At 42.9% G+C, this 21,402-nt stretch overlaps 1 protein-coding gene across 2 annotated transcripts; it reads left to right on the top strand.

Moving 5' to 3' along the window:
* The first annotated feature begins 524 nt into the window (after positions 1 to 524).
* On the top strand, positions 525 to 19,837 carry LOC133410546 (ras-related protein Rap-2a-like). 2 transcript variants are annotated; one of them, XM_061691891.1, is made up of 2 exons: positions 525 to 1,128; positions 5,025 to 5,885. In XM_061691891.1, exons 1-2 carry the CDS (start codon positions 815 to 817, stop codon positions 5,170 to 5,172), a joined length of 462 nt encoding a protein of 153 aa, XP_061547875.1. In that variant the 5' UTR covers positions 525 to 814; the 3' UTR covers positions 5,173 to 5,885. The 2 variants fall into 2 exon arrangements, with proteins under 2 accessions (XP_061547875.1, XP_061547866.1); XM_061691882.1 differs by lacking the exon at positions 5,025 to 5,885 and adding an exon at positions 18,760 to 19,837 and having other exon boundaries at positions 537 to 1,128.
* Positions 19,838 to 21,402: the final 1,565 nt, after the last annotated feature.

Here is a 21,402-nt window from a genome sequence, read left to right as displayed (position 1 = left end):
ACACCCAGAGAGGTAGCATTAATTGAACAATAGAGGGATCCTCGTCTTACGACGGAGTTCCGTTCCTACGGCGCCATAATAACCCGAATCTAACGAACGTCGGAACTGATCTACATAGAACAATGTACAACAACCAAATGGAAAAAAAAACGTATGCGCGGCGGTAAGTGAACGTTCACGGTTATCGCGTAACGACGTATTCTTCACGCCGCGCAAAATGTCGTATGTCGGGACATCGCCGGGCCCTTGTACGAATCAGACTTGAGAGATGTTTCTCATGTTTTGACCCCCAAATAAGAGAACCCTCATATTATAAACAGCACCCTCGTTATGTGATGTTCCACTGGTTAACAAATGACCTTTTAATACAATACTTCCCTGACAGTATCAATTAAAACCGAGTTGGTGTACCTAATGAAATGTCCGGTGAGAGTCACCTCCCTTGTTTTCTTGCATACGTGACATACCGGAAACATCCACTAGATGCCCTGAATTCAAAGGCGTGGATTCCTCGCACTTTTTTATTTATTTATTTATTTATTTTGTCTTGTCAGGGACAAAAAAAAAAAAAAAAAAACCTTCGCCTTCCCTTCCGCTGATCTTCGCTGAGCAGAGAGGGAGGGGAAATTTTTTTTTTAGCACGTTAGCAAGATGTACAGCCGGCTCACTTCTAATTATAGCCCGTCTTCTTTCTGCCTATTGCATTATGGATGCCCGTCCAGATAGCGTGGGAAGGTCTCCGTAGAGGCTGAATGCAACATCTCCTCCGCCTGCACCGCATTCGGCGCGTCGTGGCCGCACAACGCGGGGCGCGATGCGGGAGTACAAAGTGGTGGTGCTCGGCAGCGGCGGGGTGGGCAAGTCGGCCCTGACCGTGCAGTTCGTCACCGGAACCTTCATCGAGAAGTACGACCCGACCATTGAAGACTTTTACCGTAAGGAGATCGAGGTGGACTCTTCTCCGTCGGTGCTGGAGATCCTGGACACGGCCGGCACCGAGCAGTTCGCCTCCATGCGGGACCTTTACATCAGGAACGGCCAGGGCTTCATCCTGGTCTACAGTCTGGTCAACCAGCAGAGCTTTCAGGACATCAAGCCCATGAGGGACCAGATTATCAGGGTCAAGAGGTGAGATATTGCAAGGTGCCCAGCCAAATATGTGTGCTTTGAGATTAGCTAGATAGATATAGATATAGATGTGGGAGTAATAGCAGCCATTCCAACTCAGTGCTGGTCCCAAACCCACATAAAACAGGGTGGGTAAGAGTCAGGGAAGCCAAAATGGCAATCCCGAAGAGAGAAAAAGATGGGAAGACTAAGACGATATAATAATATAATCGTGATTGTACAATATTTTGCATTGGTTAGTGCTGCGGTGACATTTTTGTGTTAGAATAGCAGCTTCTGCACCCCTGCAGCTATACACTCACACACATACATATGACGAACTCGGGCCGGGCCTCTGATCACTGAGTTCAGTCCACATCCCACAGCATAGTTGGGGCCCTCAGCTATGAATGCTTTCATAAGATGACAAGGCTGTAAAAAAGTCCCTTTGTGACATAATTGGACTGTAGCGGCCTTCGAAATGCTCAACTCTCGCTGTGATCCATAAAGTGTTGGATTCACTTCATGTTTGGGGGTGGTGGGGTTGTACCAAAATGTTTGTGCAATAACAGCGGGGTAAATGTGGCTGTTGAACCCGTTCCCTGGGAAAAGTGTGGGTGTTGAAACACCCACATCCCCCACATGTGCAAAGCCCCTTGACTGTTAAGGTCATTTCAAATTGATGGCCAACACCAGGTGCTTATGTTTTCATGAGTGATAGGAAACACAGTTATGCTCTTCGTGTCTGATGAGAAGATTCAGGAATATTCAAATTCTTGTCTGGGTACTTTTGGTGTGCACGTTAATGTTTGTTTGTCTCTATGTGCCCTGAGATAGACTGGCAACCAGTCCAGGATGTGCCTCGCATCTCGCCCACAGTCAGATAGGATAGGCTCCAGTTCACCTGTGAGCCCTGGCTCAAGCAAGCGTATGCACACACATCCCAATAATAAGGCCCCATTTCTTCCAAATCAAAGTCATCAAAGATTATCGGCTGTCTATGATATTATCCAGTGATTTGAGGTGTGTTGAGTGAATTATTATTTTATTTTTTTTCCCCCCCTTCCTAATCTGCTCGGAAAGCAGTTGGGAAGACAATTGTAAATGTTAACCCTGTTCAATATTTACTATACCAAATCCTTATTTGTGTGGTCAATACCGAGTTCGGCATTGTTTTAAGATGAGTGTATTTTACCAAATTAGCACACCTGCAACCCTAGTAAGGATAAGCAAATGCAGAGAATGGAGAAAGGAATACAAAGCACTTCATCCACCCAAGTTGTGATGTGTTGCTCTTTTTGTTACGAAAGATATTTTCTCACCACAACTAATCTTTCCAAAAATCAAAACACCACGGAACTGGAAATCCATTTTTCTGTCTGAGTGGAATGTATCAGTAGATGATCATCTAGTATGCATAGTTGCTAAATATTTTTCAAGATGCACTGGGAGATACATTGAGGGCACTATATAGGGGGTAACTTATGGTCAATAAACATTCGAACAGCGCAAAAAAAAAAAAAAAAAAAAAAAAGGAGCAAATTCACTAATAGTGTACCACAGTGGATGGTGAGTGATTTCGAACACAGCCATGGTTATGTGTGTGGTGTGCTGTATTGTCATCTTGAGTACACCATACACTATGTCATGTGTGGGTGTGTCTCTCACATTAAACATTGGTTAAGATGTTAGAAATCATTCTGTGTACCACACTTAAATCAGTGGGAAATGGATAGATGGGTGTTAGTTTGGCCTTCATTGCACCGCATAAACTCAAAATCTTCGCAAGAATATTTTTCTTATTTCTAGTCAAAACAAATTAAAATAAGAAACATCACATAAAAAGTAACTTGTTTTTAGACAATTTTCACTGGTTTTCAAGCAGGGCTGCACGATATGGTCCAAAACCATTCTCTCAATATTTGCAGGCTATATCGCGATACACGATATTCATTCATTCATCTTCCGTTCCGCTTATCCTCACTAGGCTCGCGGGCCGATACACGATATATATCTCGATATTCTGATTTGCTCTGTAAATCACTATATAAATGTTCAAATCAACCCTTTGATTCAGAGATGCCAATCACTATCATCGCCTTACAGGAAGATTCTGGTTTGTCAAGAACATTTTGATTTTGTCAGGAACATTTGCGTCTCAGCCAAAACTACACGCCAATCGGCCACCAGAAAAACTCTGAACAATGCTAACAATGCTTTGATTCACTTTGAGTGGCAAAACATTGACAGCTAACTTTTTGTTTGTACTTATTTTAATTTCAGATTTGATGTATTCAACACTATGTCTTGGCACTGAATTGCTAAACATACGATAATGTAGTGACAGTTTTATTTACAAAATGACACATTACAAGAAATATCAGGTTGTATGGTCCGTTAAACTACGGTAAGTAAAATAAGATACAATGTAATTTTATTGTGCAGATCTTAAAAGTCCAAATCAAAACTCAGCAGTCTCGCAACGCATAGGCTATACAGTATGTATTCATGTCCATGGTGGTTGTGATTATTTGGGTTTAAGGTGTCTGTTTATAGGTGTGGCATGTACTGTATATATGTTTAAATACATATGTACATGTTTACAGATGTAAGTGATCACATATGTGCTCAATAAGGTGAGTACATGTGTGTCTCGTGACGTAAATGTGTACGATGTATGTATTGATTTCTCTTGGAACGTGTAAGAAAATGCACTCCAGTTGTACAAATACTACGGAAAAAAAACATCTGACAAAACTCTACAATGAGAAAACTCGGTTCTCTATTGTGCAAACAAACATCACATTGCTGATATAAAATATTTAATATAGTATATGGCCCCTCCTCTTCGCTAACGGGTGTTGTAAAAAAAGAGTATCTATCATCAACTAACGTTATGGCGATTGGTTGGTAAATTCCAAATCTTATGACAGCCAATCACTTTCTGCTGTACTTAAACGGCAAGCTCATGCTCGCTTGCTCTAATTTACACGACGGCATGTCGTCTCGTCCTCTCCGGTTTTGTGCTTTGTGGACTATTTTCGACTTGGTCATAGCCGCAAAACACAAGGCAAGTGGCCGGGACAAAATCCGGCCAAACCGTAGCAGTTGGCATCTCTGAGACACAAATATAATGAATCAAGCAGACACCACAGTTGGATTTTGCTTACTGTGAGAGGCGCACCAGTAGAGAGTGAAAGCAGAAATCACTACGTGAGGATTTGCCCCCACGATATTCATTTTATGCATCTAACGTGCAACAACACGCAATACATCGAGTATATTCGATATATCACCCACCCCTGCTTTCAAGCTCATTTTTACTTGAAATAAGCCGAAAAGAAATTGCCAGTGGAGTAAGAAAAATAACTTACTCCACTGGCAATTATTTTCTACTTATTTAAAAATTAGCTTGAAACAAGTGAAAACTGTTTAAAAACAATACATTTTTAACATGATGTGTCTTATTTTAATCAGATTAGTTTTGACTCAAACTAAGACAAATATTCTTGGTAATATTTTTTTTTGAGTTTTTGCATTGTGGCTGTAGTTTGCGCTCAACTAACCGAATGTCGTCCAAGTTGAAGTTGAACCACCCTTCCTTCGTTAGAACGGCCTCACAGCAGCAGGCCTTCAGACGTCACCATCCTCACGTCTGCGTCACACCTGATGCGTCAGTCGAGGTACTCCGCTTCATATGAATAATATCAAAGACGGCGGGAGACTCCACCGCTTGCTGTGTGCCCAAGTGTACATGTGGCCCATAAATACTTTCTGCTTTTATTTCAAACAGCTCTGCTTCTCGAGTGGTTTTTTTTTCCCACTGTTTGAGATGCACCCTTATATAATCATAACATCTGTCTGATTGGTCTATGCTTACTGTTGTTTTTCTCTCCAAAATGCACCGCACGCTCCAGAAGTCTATTTCGAATCAAAAGAATGGAGGATTCAACAAAACAAGGCAAAAGAAGCTCACCGGTCACAATATTAGGTACACCCACCCACTCGACTGAGATTCAATACAAGCGCTGTGTCAAATCTGATATTACAGTAATGTTGTTTTGATATGTGGTATTTATTTAACAATGCCATGGAAAGTCAATTAAAAAAGTACATTTATAGGGTTAAAGTGCATCCAAACAGAACAAAAAAATATCTTGCAAATTTGACAAATGACAGAAGAGAGTCTTCTTATTAACAAGCCGGACAATGAATGAATGGAATACAAAATCCCGACGTATGTGAAATCAGGCTTCAAACTGGTCAAAAATTGCAACATTCTTTCAGCTTCCAGACGCTGTGGGCGTGCCGCTAAATGCTCTCAAAATCCCGCCTTCCCGTTGTTGTGTTGTGTTCCCTTGCAGGACTGACAACTCTGCTATACTCTTAACATATGGCTTAGTTTAAAGTCTCTTGCCTTAAATCAAAACAGTTCCAAAAAATGGATGTCGATCGGCGGCACAGTGGACGAATGGTAAGCACATCTGCCTCACAGTTCTGAGGACTGGGGTTCAAATCTGGCCTCGCCTGTGTGGAGTTTTCTCCGGGTACTCCGGTTTTTCCTAAACGTTCCAAAACATTCCAAAACGCGTGGTAGGATAATTAAAGACTCTAAATTGCCTGTAGGTGTGAATGGGAGTGTGAATGGATGTGTGTTTTATATGTGACCTGCGATTGGCTGACGACCAGTTCAGGGTGTACCCCGCCTCTCGCCCAAAGATAGCTGGGAAATGCGCCAGCACACCAGCGACCCTTGTGAGGATAATCTGTTCGGAAAATGGATGGGTGTGTGTGTTTTTATATATATATATATATATATATATATAATTAGACTTTACACCCATTTTATCGGGCTGATCGGGATAGGCTCCAGCATGCCCGCGGCTCAGGTAATGGATGGATGGATGGAAGTATATACAGTAAATGAACAGGTCATTTAAATAGACACGTTCCTCCATCTTGTGATGGGATCGGTGATCGGCTATCGTTTTTTTTAAACTCGCTGGTCGGTGATCGGCCCCCAAAATCCTGATCGTGTAAAGCCTAATAGAGAGAGAGAGAGAGAGAGAGCGAGAGACTCACAATTGTCAATGGAGATATGCGGTGTGCTGTGTTGGTCATCTCGATTACGTCACACATTCTAAGACGAGTAAGAACAACAGCCGATTTTTTCCTTGTCATGTGTTTGGACCCACAAGGTCCCACAATAATGATGATAATGAGTGGCTGGTGGAGTAGCTGGAGTCTGCTTTTGCTGCTGAATAACAATGCTGTTCTGCTGGCGAAGACGTTCCGACCCGCACCAGATGAATTTTGCAGCTGACGAATGCCTCAAATGGCAAGTTGCAGACGGTTAACAAGGCGCCCCGTGCATGTTGCGTTCGCAGGGCGTCGACATTAAGTTATGGAGCCTTTAGGGTATCATCCCGCCTGCTGAAACAAATTTGTGCTGAGCTAGCCAACAACATGCGGTGAAGTTGCATGAACCCACTCACCAGAACCTAATGGAATTGAGTTGGGTTTGAAGCCAACAAGACATCAGGCGTCCATTAGGGAGTCGTGTAAGCTGCAATGTGGGGCTCTTATGTGGGAAAGAATGTGTGCTGCAAACCTTCCTCTCACATGAGGCTCTATGCTGTTCCATGCCTCAAAGTGTGAGCTTGCATGCACAACCTGGTCAAGTCCAGCTCCATACTCTATCACACAATCGGATCATCTTGTTTGTTGCGTGCATACTGAGGCGGCTGCTTCGAAGCTGCTTTTTCACGCTGCGCTGATGCCGTGTCTAATAGCAGGAGGTGAGTGGGAACAGGGTGGAGACCAAAACGACGCATCTCTGGGGGCCCTCTGGTGCGGCCTCAAAGTAGCGTCTGGACATTGGGCTTTTAGCGTTGGCCGTCAGCAAAGACCAAGTCATTATAGTGGCCAGCTTGTCGGAGGGCAAGCAATGGAGGGTCACCAGTTAAGTGCTTGTGTTGAGTGCGTTTCCAATACACCAAACATGTTCTTCGTATTGTCTGTTGATCTCCCACAAAAAAAAACAAAAAACACAGCAGCTTTTGAAAACGACAACAGAAATCTGGTTGCAATTTGGTGGAACATCTGCTCCACAGGCCCAATCTCACTCTCTTTATCACATGAATGCTACGCAGCACAGAAAGCTAGATTTGTTGAGCACCCTTTCAAGACCCACACACTACTCTAGAAGTTGCGTGATTTGTTTGTGCATTTTATATGGGGTTCAGACACGCTGGCTGCAGCTGCTAATTAGCAGCAGAAGCAGACTGCGGCCTTGTAGGCCTTCATGGTGTCTTGCTTGCCGCTGCTGTGGGGCTTGTGAAAATGCTTGCTAGCACAGCAGGTAGCTTTAAAAGGCTACGTGAGCCCTGAGGATACAAGGGAAACATCCCAACATTTTTTGCGGCTTAAAAACACTGCTTCTCTTTGTGTGTATTCCCGGTACAGCAAAACCTCAGCGGTAATTAGCGCCAACTAAAGTTTAACTCTGAGTCTCTTAATGACAATGCAGCATCTTTGCAGGTTTATAGCCCCGTTAACAACAAACATGAACACTGGTATGCGCTCCCTCAAAAGTGAGACGCAGAGAAAACTGCATCTCAAAAGGAAAGTTGAACGCACATATTGAACACACTTGACAGTGAATTGTTTGTCAGCAACTCTGAAAATACACCTATAACATACACTATATGGCCAAAAGTATTCGCTCACCTGCCTTGACTCAGATATGAATTGAAGTGACATCCCAGTCTTAATCCATAGGGATTAATATGACATTGGTCCACCATCTGCAGTTATCTTCAACTCTTCTGGGAAGCTTTTCCACAAGGTTTAGGAGTTTGTTTGTGGGAATTTATGACCATTTTTTCCAAAAGCGCATTTGTGAGGTTATGTTGGGTGAAAAGGCCTGGCTCGCAGTCTCCGCTCTAATTCATCCAAAAGTGTTCTATAGGGTTGCGGTCAGGATTGTGCAGGCAAGTCAAGTTCATCCACATCAAACACTCTCACCCATGTCTTTATGAAGCTGAATTTTTGCACTGATGCACAGTCATGTTGGAACAGGAAGGGGGCATCTCAAAACTGTTCCCACAAAGTTGGAAATGTTCAAAATATTATAGCCCCTGAGCTCCAGTGAAAGGAACTATTTTGGACAGTCAAACAGTTTAGGGATTACGCCTTCCTGTTCCTTTCAACACTTTCAGGTTGATTTAAGTGGATAGTGAGCCAAGGCTTCTTGTCCAACATCAGTGTGTGGCTTCACAAATATGCTCCTGGAAGAAGCGGCAAAAATTCCCATAAACTCACTCCTAAACCTTATAGGGTTTATGCCACGGATGGGGTGGGACTTTTGGCAAAATTTTTCTGCCACCGCAAGTACTTCCAGGGCCCACAGTCGCCATGGTGTCAGGGTTAAATTTTTGTAAACACTATATGCCATTCAATGCTACAGGATGCTCTTGAAGTAAAATGAGACTGTTCAGGTTTAAAGGTGCACGAATAAAGTATAATTGGCCCGACAGAGATGTGGCAACAATATCAAGACAAAATTGGCTGCATGTTACAATGGATTGTAAGTTAACTATTTAAGAAGTTAATGGAAAGAGGGGGCGGCACGGTGGACGACTGGTTAGAGTGTCAGCCTCACAGTTCTGAGGACCGGGTTTCAATCCCCGGCCCTGCCTGTGTGGAGTTTGCATGTTCTCCCCGTGCCTGCGTGGGTTTTCTCCGGGCACTCCGGTTTCCTCCCACATCCCAAAAACATGCATGAATTGGAGACTCTAAATTGCCCGTAGGTGTGAATGTGAGTGTGAATGGTTGTTTGTTTGTGTATGCCCTGCGCTTGGCTGGCAACCAGTTCAGGGTGTACCCCGCCTCCTGCCCGATGATAGCTGGGATAGGCTCCACCACGCCCGCGACCCTAGTGAGGAGAAGCGGCTCAGAAAATGGATGGAGGGATGGATGGCAAGAGGGAAGAAGCTGTTGGAACGTCTGCTAGTTTTAGTATGCATTGTTTGATAGTGTCTACCTGAGGGAAGGAGCTGGAAGAGGTGGGGACCAGGATCCGGAGGGTCCAAGAGGATTTTGGATGCTCTTGTCTTCGTTCTGGCAGTGTGCAAGTCCTCCCTGTGGGTAGGGGGGTACCGACAATTTTTTCAGCAGTTTTGATTGTGCGTTGCATTCAGAGTTTGTCCTTTTTTTATGGCAGCACCAAACCAGACTGTGATAGATGAACACAGGACTGATTCGATGACTGCTGTGTAGAGCTGCCTCAACAGCTCCTGTGGCAGGCCGTGTTTCCTCAGAAGCCGCAGGAAGTACATCCTCTGCTGGGCCTTTTTGCAGATGGAGATGATGTTGGCCTCCCATTTCAGGTCCTGAGAGACTGTAATTCCCAGGAACTTGAAGGTTTCAACAGTTGACACAGGGCAGTTAGACAGCATGAGGGGCAGCTGTGGCGAAGGATGCCTCCTGAAGTTCACAATCATCTCTACAGTCTTGAGCGTGTTCAGCTGCAGGTTGTGTCGGCCGCACCACAGCTCCAGCCGCTCCACTTCCTGTCAATATGCAGACTCGTCACCGTCTTTAAAGAGGCCGATGATAGTGAATGTACTGTTCAAAGTTTTAAACGCAATCTTACGCAGGATGGGCACATACGATTCTTACTCGTTAAATTAAAAAACGGTTAGCTCGAGTTACAACCCATTTCCAATGAAGTTTGGCCGTTGTGTTAAACATAAATAAAAACAGAATACAATGATTTGCAAATCATGTTCAACCTATATTTAATTGAATACACTACAAAGACAAGATATTTCATGTTCAAACTGATAAACTTTATTGTTTTGAGCAAATAATCATTAACTTGGAATTTTATGGCTGCAACACGTTCCAAAAAAAAAGCTGGGACAGGGTCGTGTTTACCACTGTGTTACATCACCTTTTCTTTCAACAACATTCAATAAACATTTGGGAACTGAGGACACTAATTGTTGAAGCTTCGTAGGTGGACATTTTCCCATTCTTGCTTCATGTACAGCTTCAGCTGTTCAACAGTCCGGGGTCTCCGTTGTCGTATTTTATGCTTCATAATGTGGCAGACATTTTCAACTGGACTGCAGGCAGGCCAGTCTAGTACCTGCACTCTTTTACTACGAACCGTGTTGTAACACGTGCAGAATGTGGTTTGGCATTGTCTTGCTGAAATAAGCAGGGGCGTCCATGAAAAAGACATTGCTTGGATGGCCTGTATGTACCTTTCAGCATTAATGGTGCCTTCACAGATGTGTAAGTTACCCATGCCATTGGCACTAACACAGCCCCATACCATCACAGATGCTTGCTTTTGAACTTTGCGTTCATAAAAGTCCGGATGGTTCTTTTCCTCTTTGGCCCGGAGAACACGACATCCACAATTTTCAAAAGCAATTTTAAATGTGGACTTGTCGGAACACAGAACACATTTCCACTTTGCATCAGTCCATCTTAGATGTGCTCGGGCCCAGAGAAGCCGGGAGCGTTTCTGGGTGTTGTTGATAAATGGCTTTTGCTTTGCATAGTAGAGTTTCAAGTTGCACTTGCGCCAAACTGTATTTACTGACATTGGTTTTCTGAAGTGTTCCTGTGCCCATGTGGTGATATCCTTTACACATTGATGTCGGTTTTTGATGCAGTGCCGCCTGAGGGATCGAAGGTCACGGGCATTCAATGTTGGTTTTCGGCCTTGCCGCTTACATGCAGTGATTTCTCCAGATTCTCTGAACCTTTTGATGAAATCCCTAAATTCCTTGCAATTGTACGTTGAGGAACATTGTCCTGAAACTGTTCAACTATTTGCTCACGCACTTGTTCACAAAGAGGTGAACCTCGTTCCATCTTTGCTTGTGAATGACTGAACAATTCAGGGAAGCTCCTTTTATACCCAATCGTGGCACCCACCTGTTCCCAATTAGCCTGTTCACCTGTGGGATGTTCCAAACAGATGTTTGATGAGTATTCCTCAACTTCCTCAGTCTCAAGTCAGCGACGTAACATAGTGGTAAACATTATTCTGTCCCAGCTTTTTGGAACGTGTTGCAGCCATAAAATTCTAAGTTAATGATTATTTGCTAAAGACAATAAAGTTTATCAGTTTGAACATTAATTATCTTGTCTTTGTTATCTATTCAATGAAATAGAGTTGAACATAATTTGAAAATCATTGTATTCTGTTTTTATTTATGTTTAACACAACGTCCCAACGTCATTGGAATTGGGGTTGTTGGTTTTCTCCAAATGATCAGGTTTCTATTTATTTACGTTCTTCAGAATTCCCACTGACAAAGCGCAAAACCATCTTTTAAATACGGGATACGAGTTCAGAATGTTAAGTGTGCAAAAGTACATCGACAAGTGGCCGGCTTCACAGATAAAAAAACGGCTTGTTACTTGAAATCACCATGAAAGGAGGAAAGACAAGACAATGCTGTGTTGATGTAGTTTGCTTTGCTAAAAGACATTAGTAAAATGTCAATGATTGTGTCGTCTCTTGTAGTTGACCAAAGAATGAACAGCCTCTAGTGAGCTAACATATGCTAGCTACGCATTAGATGATTGGTCTATATTGAACTCAAGTATTGACATGGATGAATTTGCTTTAATGACACGACTCAACTCGTTCGCGAAATATTCGGTGTGCCTTGAGTGTATTGCAAATAATCCAGTCATTTTGCATACAGATAAACGGACCGGAAGACACGGTACGGGATCAAAACCCCCATTGAAACCATCTGGATGATTGAACCATCTGGATTTAGAATGGGATATCACTTAAAATCATATGTGATTCAAGGCAAGTGAGCGAATACCTTTGGCAAAGTAGTGTAGATGCAAACATGTTAACACAACTGAAATCGCACCTAATCAATTTTGTCATAGTTGGACCGTGACATGGAGTGAATAATGTCGTAAAAAATCAATAACTCCTCAGGTGTTTCATTTGGCTGCTTTTTCTGTGACACTTATTGCAAAAGAAATCTCAAGAAGAGGTGTGAGGGGACAAGATAATTAGACGAAAAGAAGAATATACACCAGAATTAAATAAAAGGGATTCACATTTAAAGCAGTAAAGCTCGGTACACTTATAATAATAATCAAGACGAATTTGAGCAACCCTCCCAGTCCATTCCAAATTAGCAAAAGGCAGATTGTCTGATGTGTGGGGTGTCTCAGTCACTTTTTACAAATCGGTTTGGATATTTAAATTCTGTGTACTGTACCTTAAAGTGCGGTACACACAACAAGCCCAATTGTTTGATGTCTATACTCTCTAATAGTTATCCCGACCGATTATCCTGTGGAGTAGGGTGCTTTATAAGTGATTTTTCCTGATCTGCTCGGAAAATGGTCAGCTCAGGGCAGACAATCGTAAATGTTAAAACAGTTCAATATTTCTACTCGGAAATCCTTATTTGTGTAGTCCCCACAGTCAACACTAAGGTGTACTGAGCGAGAAATAAAAATGACAAGTTTGCAACCACCATATAAGCAAACAGCCTAGCTCCTTGGATTTCTTCTTCTTCTGCTACTACTTTGTTATATTTTTCAGCAGTCTGGATGCCCAGTGCCACAATGTTGCCTCTCACATGTCAATGTTGGTATTTGCTAAAAAATCTCAAATTGTTACCCCGTTGTTGATTAATACGGTATGCACACAGCGCCGGGCGCCAGCCGTGCCCGTTGATGTCTGCCGTGGTCACGCAACGCCATCGACTGTACAAAAAGCCTTTAACTTCAGAACAAAAGCAGACACCTGTGTTACGTCATCTTCCCAAAGTAATTTCAAAGGTCTAAGAGCCATCAGCAATCTATACAACGAGCTGACTAAACCTGTGTATATAGGCGGAAATGAATCTGCACGCACTTAACAATACGGCTTACTTTTGCAACGAAGCATTACGATCAATTTGAACAAAACAAGCCTACTCAAATGTATATAATGACACTATTTTCGCTCGTTACTGCCTAAAAAAACAAGACTATTAATATACGCGACGGTTTGCCGCACGGCTTGGTTCTGCAGAACGAGGAAATATGTGAAGTTTTGACTTCTGAGACATATTGAGTGTTCAAGACAGGGTCCAAAATTAACGCTCGCCACACGCCATTGCGACTAAATGACTTGTTTGGCGAGTGAATCTTAGCGCGCTACTTGCCATGTGGCTGGTGAATGTTTGTACCCACGTAGACAAATATACACACCCCAATCATACTGCAGCGCCACGTGTCCTGGAACCAGTAAAATTGGAGTAGGGCTTGATCTAACGTGACGGAAATGTGCATGAAACTGTTGCCACTCCACTTGCGTTTGTAATTAGCGGGAGTAAACAGAAGCCGCACCTCTTCGGCTGGCTCGCCCTGAGCACGGGATCAAGACCCGACTCAGCCATCCTCGGAGCCTGCTGAGTCAGGGGCAGCCCGTCCTCACCCGGCGACGGAGATCCGTGAGTACACAGCGCCGGTTGTGTGGTGGTGTCTCCAAAGCAACGTGGAGCAACTCTATTATAACTAGCCGATGTGAAAGGTGTGCAAGGTATGTCGACACCCTCAAAAACTGACAACCCTGTGTTTATTCATTTGAAGAAGTACCACCCAAGTGATTATGTGGAAAGCAAAAACAAAAACAAAATGCGATCGCAGTCAGTACAGCTTGTCACTCTCTGTTACTAGCACAACTAGCATTAGCAGTTAGCCACTGCTAGCAGTGTGGCCACCAATAACAACAATCAATCGTGTCATCATTATTCAGGTGGTTTGTAAAATGGCAAAACTAGTTAATCTGTATTGTTAATAAAGATGATGCACATTTGAAAGTAGCAATAATATTAACAGGGTATGTAGCATCATAACTGGAGAGTGATAATGTTTATAAATCGAGGTATCGTCATCATCCCCAAGGGGGCACTTTGTTTATTTTGTATCTCGTACCTCCAAAAATACTCAGGACTTCAAAACAAGATTATTATTAACCCAAACCCTAACCCTTATTATTATTATTTAAACGAAAAGGAACTAAAATAACAAACTAAAATTGAAAAAACATTTTTGGGAACAAAAATAAGTAAAAACGATATTTCCAAAAAAAAAAACATCGACTACCGTATTTTCGCGACCATAAGGTGCACCGTATTAAAAGGCGCAGTCTCAGTTACGGGGTCGATTTCTTCATTTAACACATACATAAGGCGCACCGTATTATTGGACGCAGGCATGGTAAAACATACGCTAGCTTAAAACATACGGTAGCATGCATGCACGCATGTTACCGTATGTTCTTAAAAAGGCAGCAGGAGCAAAACTCAGTTCGTTTGTACTTTATTGAAGTCTGAGTTCGGTTGTACATTATTGACGCATTTAACAATGTACTCACGCTATTTTTTGATCAATCCTCATCCACAAATCCATCAAAGCCCTCATCTTTTGTATCCGAAATGACCACCTGGGGAATTTCGCCATCAAACATGCCGGGTTCCCTCTCGTCATTGTCGGACGGGCAATGCCTTTAGGGTCCTCCTTCACGCGCACCCTTCGTGTCGGCAGGAAATGCTCCCAGTCAGTCAAGCGGAGCGCTCATCAAAGTCACACAACATTTACAGATTTTGGAACTCGGTGCACACAGAAGGCACGTCGCATCATAAGGCGCCCCGTCCATTTTGGAGAAAATTTAAGACTTTTAAGTGTGCCTTATGGTCATGAAAATACAGTAACTACAATGACATTTTACATGTGCAAAACTAACTAAAACTAATAAATATTTATAGCGAAAATATCTTTTGTTTTCATCTTTGTCAATTTCATACATGAGCTTTCGACGTTGATTTTAAATATATTTATTTTGGATAAATACAGAACGGATACGGAAGGAAGGTCGAAACGTCTTTTGGGAATTGTAGTTCACTTACTGTGCGTCGCCTTGAAGTGACATCCTTCGGGCAGCGCCGTCATATTGACGGCTCGCCAGACCAAGCACAAGTTTTGCCGCAAAGCTAATAACTTTTACATCCAACCTGTGTTTGTTGCTACGTGTTGTTAACTGAAACGGCTCAGATGGCCACCGACTAGCTAGTGCATTCATGGAACCTGCATGTCGTTTATTGGTCTTTTTGGGGAAACTTCAGAGAAACGGACAACTGCCTAGAGTCTCAAAATGCCGCTGTTTCCCACCATGAAAGGCAGATGTGAAAGCAGACAAGGAGTTTGTCTCGCTTACACAGCAGGTGATTGAACTACTGCCAACAACCCCTCAGTAACAGCAGGAAAACTTGAAAAGCTTTGTCACAATAATCATGGACTGAACAAAAAAATCAGACTGGAGGCACTTTCACTGGAGATACAGCAAGTAAAAGCAAGCTTACGTTCTCTGTCTGTCTATCTAACAGTCCACTTGAGAAGTTTGCAATTTAGCAACAACGGAGGGAAAACATGAAAATAAGAACGAAAGATATTTTTTTGTGTTAGTTAAACGTATAAACACATATTTATTAAAAGGCCATACTACAGCATGTGTCTCATGAATGGTTTTACTGCACGTTGTGATGCGTCTAACCTTAGAAGCAGTATTATGCATTTCAAATAATGTGGACTGTTATACAGTAACTGGATTTGATTTGTGGATGGTTGTTCATCTGTTAGAAAGTAAATACCTTTTTTTTTTTATTGTAATATTGTTGAGTTTTGATTACACAATACGTAACTAATACTGAAACAAATAAAAACTAAACTGAAACACAGCCTTTAAAAAAAAAAAAAAAAAACTAAGGGAAAATAACAAACCTGCTCTAAAAACTAATTAAAACTAACTGAATTTGGAAAAGAAAAGTCAAAAACGAAATAAAAACTAACTATAATGGAAAATCCAAAACTATTATAACCCTGCCAAACCAGTTTTATATTTTTATACATTCGCTGCACTGTTGAGTGAAAAGGGTTCTTATATTTTTCTATATTTATTTTATTTGCTTGTTTTAATTATTGAATTTAAGGAGTGATGGTAACAAAAAACATTAAGAAAATGTTGAACTACTCTCTAGCTTCTTTATTTTTCAGTATAGATGCTTTAAAACTGGCTATTTTAAAAAGTTGAAAAACAATATCAAATAATCTTGATAATAATCAATATCGCATGATATGAAAGACTTTTTTTTTTTTTTGCCAAATCGCCCAACCCTACAACAAACAAACAGGTTTGACAGTACAAGCTAAAAACATTCAGAAAATCTCATAATACAACAATCAACACTGTAGTTTTGCTAAGCAAAATCCAAACTCTTTTTAAAACAACTTAAATGCAACATCGACAGCCTGACATTTCAACCTCCAAGTCCTTTAGTCCGTGTTCAATGATGAAAAATTAAACAGAAGCACACGTGCCAGGGAGTATAATCCCACGGAGGCTGTAATGCTGTGACACGAGGACTGTGTCAGGAAAAGGGAAGCCAGACTTTATGGATGTTTAATAAAAGTATTTTGTTTTTCTTATTGTGACTTCTCTCCGTTTGCATCCAACATAAGTATGTGTAAAATATGGGCTGCCCACCTTTACAAATATTGCACCTGCCATTATCGCAATGATGATATTTTTCCACTATATTGTGCAACCCTATGTAAAATGACTAAATATTTTGGCTGGTAAAAAAATATGCTCGGTCGGTGGATTTTTTCATCTCCTGGCCAACAAGTTAATTTCAACCTCAGTTTTAAGGCCGACTGGTTAGAGCGTCAGCCTCACAGTTCTGAGGAGCGAGGTTCAATCCCCGGCCCCGCCTGTGTGGAGTTTGCATGTTCTCCCCGTGCCTGCGTGGGTTTTCTCCGGGCACTCCGGTTTCCTCCCACATTCCAAAAACATGCATTAATTGGGGACTCTAAATTTCCCGTAGGTGTGAATGTGAGTGCGAATGTTGTTTGTTTGGATGTGCCCTGCAATTGGCTGGCAACCAGTTCAGGGTGTACCCCGCCTCCTGCCCGGTGATAGCTGGGATAGGCTCCAGCACGCCCGCGACCTTAGTGAGGAGAAGCGGCTCAGAAAATGGATGGATGGATGGATGGTTTCTTCTACAAAAAAATTTTCAGTGCAGAACTATGGAATAAGTGGCAAGTGTTGACAGTATTAGTTAGATCAGAATCACAGTGTCATAAATAGACTGCCATACTGCAGTTAACTCAATTTTGCAATTAAATAATAAAAAATATACAAAAATTTGAATCCTGATGTGCATGGCCTTCACATAATGTCTTTTAACCAGAAAACACCAGGAGGATGAAAGTGGCACCTACTGTATATCAATGGAAGCGGGGACATTTTGGCCAATTAATGGATGGCCCGCCAGTGCATTTATACTAAGACCAGCACAAGCATTCCAGTTAAATGAAGTTTAGCTGTGACGAACAGTGCAAGCATGCAGCCCAACCTGGCAACAAACAAGCGCAGCAAGCTCTCAACCAAGGAGAAGCCGGCACTCCCTGTGTCTTTGTAGATATATATAGAGTTTCTCCTGCGAGACTGTCAGATTGCATTTGCCCACGTGGCTCTCTCCTTGTTCACACCCTCACTGCACACACAGGTCGGACGACAAGCTTGTCCATGCCACTTTTCCTTCCTTTCTTAAGGATGCGCCTTCCTTGGCACGTTTCCTGCACTCCTTCCCTCCAGCATCTCATGAAACCAGAAGCAGGAGGACAAGACTATTGGCCGTAAAGGCTTCAAAATACGTCCCCAAGGTTCGGTGAACTTGGTAAAGGGGAACTAAACCCAAGGTGTTGAAACTCTATGCGTATCTTCTTTATCAGCTGCTGTAAATAATATGATGAATATGATATATACATTCTATATAATCACTGCATGGCATGCCCTAGCGCTGCAGACAATCGTCATGGTAACAAAAGTGGTACTAGGCATTTCCATGCAACAGAACCTGCCCCAAAACTGGGTGATTGCTTTTCAAGCAGACAAGTGGATGTCAAGTGTGTTGGAAATATTAATCTTTTGTGCATTTTGACAGTGTCAAAGACCTTTTATTAATAAACCTGACAACTGTTTTGAATTGTGCTGAAAAAGGCCATAATATGTCTTCTTTAAGATCTATTCATATTGCTCTTGATACTTCTCCACCGCAGAAGCATTATTAAATTATTCAATAACCTGTAATCCATTAATCCCTCCAGTCTGGTCTCCTCATGTCGATGGCCCGGGGGTGGGGGGGGGGGGGGGGGGACGACGACGACGACGACGACATACTTCGCACGCTTAGAAAGGACACATGCGTATTGCATGATCATTGTTAGATGCCGCCTGCATGCCAAGTAAAGGCAGTGTTACAAAGAGGTATTCTTTTGTCATGACGCCTCTCTAATGAGACCGCCTACAGATATTAGACACCCAGGGAGGGCTGGCAGTCTCGTGGGAAGCTTGAGGGGCTGCATTTGTCGTTCTCCTCTTGCCTCACTGTGCATCATTCTTGCGGTTTAGGCAACAGACAATATGTAGGCCGACACTCACTGCATCACTGAGTTTTTCTTGGAGGCGTCGGGAAGCTTCTGTAGTAGCTCGTCCAAAATAGAGGGGGATGCAGAATTACATATGGCTTCCTCTTTTCTTTCCAGGTACCAGCAGGTGCCGGTGGTGCTGGTGGGAAATAAGGTGGACCTGGAGGACGAGAGGGAGGTGTCCCCCAGTGAGGGCCAGACACTGGCAGAGGACTGGGGCTGTCCCTTCATGGAGACCTCCGCCAAGAGTAAGACAATGGTGGACGAGCTTTTCACTGAGATCGTGCGGCAGATGGATTTTTGCCCACTGCCGGACCGCCGAGAGGCTTGCTGCCCCGCCTGCAGCATACAGTAGCAGCCCATCGGTCTGCTGGAGGGGCAGAGGGCTGATGGATCCTAAGACAGAAGGAGAGCTAATAAAATCATGTTAATAGAATGGCGCTAGAAAGGACTCAAGGAAAATTCTTGCTGTTACCATTTTTTTATTTCCTTGTGAGGCATGCGCTTTGGCTCAGAGGCATGCTGGGAAATGTAGGAAAGCATCCAGTCAAGCAGACAAATGAGATGAAAATCACAGGGAGGAGTTTCCTTTGAACTCCCACATCCATCAGCCCCTTCCTGGTCAACAGCCAATTTCAGGGGCTTTCCCAAAGGCGGCACAGTGCCAAAACCACCTTAAAAGCCATCAACCAAGAGGTTTGGAGCCCTAAATCAATTTTGGAAGCCAAGAAAAGGATAATATATATCTGTCCTGTTTCCCTTTTGCACTCTTCTTGACAGTGCAAAGACCAAACCGCAGATTTCTACACAGATGTCAAGCAGCACCACTGTGAAGGTGTCACTCCAGAGGTCGGCCCAGCAGCCGGCCTGCCTAACTAAGAACGAATGAATAGATGAATGAATGTCTAACAATAAAAAGTTTCACCTTTTGTGGAGATTCATTCAGAATATTCCCAAATGTTGCAAACGTGGATGATGTGTGCATGAAGTCGTACTCCCACGCTGACCTCGTCGACTACAATCTCACCCAAAGAGACAATGTCTAGCAATCATTGTTGAAATGTGCAGACACTTGACACCTTACAGACGATACAAATGCCTTGTATGCTGAACATGATAGTGACAGTGTATCTTAAATTGCATCAGTTAGTGGCTCTCATCAACACTTATTTTGGAAAAAAATAAAAAATCTTTATGCACCAATATTTCACACCGCTTTGTGTTCCTTTTCTGTGGACTTGGCATGTTCTTCCCACAATACAAAACATGCATGTCAACCAGGTCACACACATACCGATAAACAGAATGAATTGAGAACCTGAGTACCCCTATCCAATCCATGATAGCTCCTCCCAGCAGAGATCTCGTTGAGATGAGAAAAACAGGCGCAAGGAGCGACAAATGTTTGGAGAAATATAGCAATTGCTCCGAGATGACGTCATTTCGTGGAGACATCAATTAAAGATGACATTGGGTCAATGATGTGGGTCACACCAATCGTGAGTGGGCTTTCGCAGCAACTTTCACTTGCAGTGCATATGTAGTGACCTTTTCATATGTACAGTGGGTACGGAAAGTATTCAGATCCCTTTAAATTTTTCACTCTTTGTTATATTGGATCCATTTGCTAAAATCATTTAAGTTCATTTCCCCCCTCATTAATGTACACTAATATTGACAGAAAAAAACTGAATTGTTGATTTTTTTACAGATGTATTAAAAAAGAAAATTGAAATATCACACAGCCATAAGTATTCAGACCCTTTGCTCAGTATTTAGTAGAAGCACCCTTTTGAGCTAATACAGCCACGAGTCTTTTTGGGAATGATGCAGTTTTTCACACCTGGATTTGGGGATCATCTGCCATTCCTCCTTGCAGATCCTCTCCAGTTCTGTCAGGTTGGATGATGAATGTTGGTGGACAGGCATTTTCAGGTCTCTCCAGAGATGCTCAATTAGGTTTAAGTCAGGGCTCTGGCTGAGCTATTCAAGAACAGTCACGAAGTTGTTCTAAAACCACTCCTTTTTTTTTTATTTTAGCTGTGTGATTAGGGTCATTGATTTGTTGGAAGGTGAACCTTCGGCCCAGTCAGAGGTCCTGAGCACTCTGGAGGAGTTTTCGTCCAGGATATCCCTGTACTCGGCCGCATTCATCTTTCCTTCGATTGCAACCAGACGTCCAGTCCCTGCAGCTGAAAAACACCCCCACAGCATGATGCTGCCACCACCATGCTTCACTCTTGGGACTGTATTGGACAGGTGGTGAGCAGTTTCTGGTTTTCTCCACACATACCGCTTAAAATTAAGGCGAAGAAGTTCTATCTTGGTCTCATTAGACCAGAGAATCGGGCTTCCGTCGGGCGACTCTGCCATAAAGCCCCGACTGGTGAGGGCTGCAGTGATGGTTAACTTTCTAGAACTTTCTCCCATCTACCGACTGCATCTCTGGAGCTCAGCCACAGTGATCTTTGGGTTCTTCTTTACCTCTCTCACCAAGGCTCTTCTCCCCCGATTGCTCAGTTTGGTCGGACAGCCAGCTCTAGGAAGGGTTCTGGTCGTCCCAAATGTCTTCCATTTAAGGATTATGGAGGCCACTGTGCTCCTCGGAACCTTAAGTGCAGCAGAGACTTTTTTGTAACCTTGGCCAGATCTGTGCAACAATTCTGTCTCTGAGCTCTTTAGGAAGTTCCTTTGACCTCATGATTCTCATTTGCTCTGACATGCACTGTGAGGTGTAAGGTCTTATATAGACAGGTGTGT

Source organism: Phycodurus eques, chromosome 1 (genome assembly GCF_024500275.1).
Source record: "Phycodurus eques isolate BA_2022a chromosome 1, UOR_Pequ_1.1, whole genome shotgun sequence".
Classification (NCBI taxonomy): Eukaryota; Metazoa; Chordata; class Actinopteri; order Syngnathiformes; family Syngnathidae; genus Phycodurus; species Phycodurus eques.
This window is presented reverse-complemented; position numbering and strand designations above follow the sequence as displayed.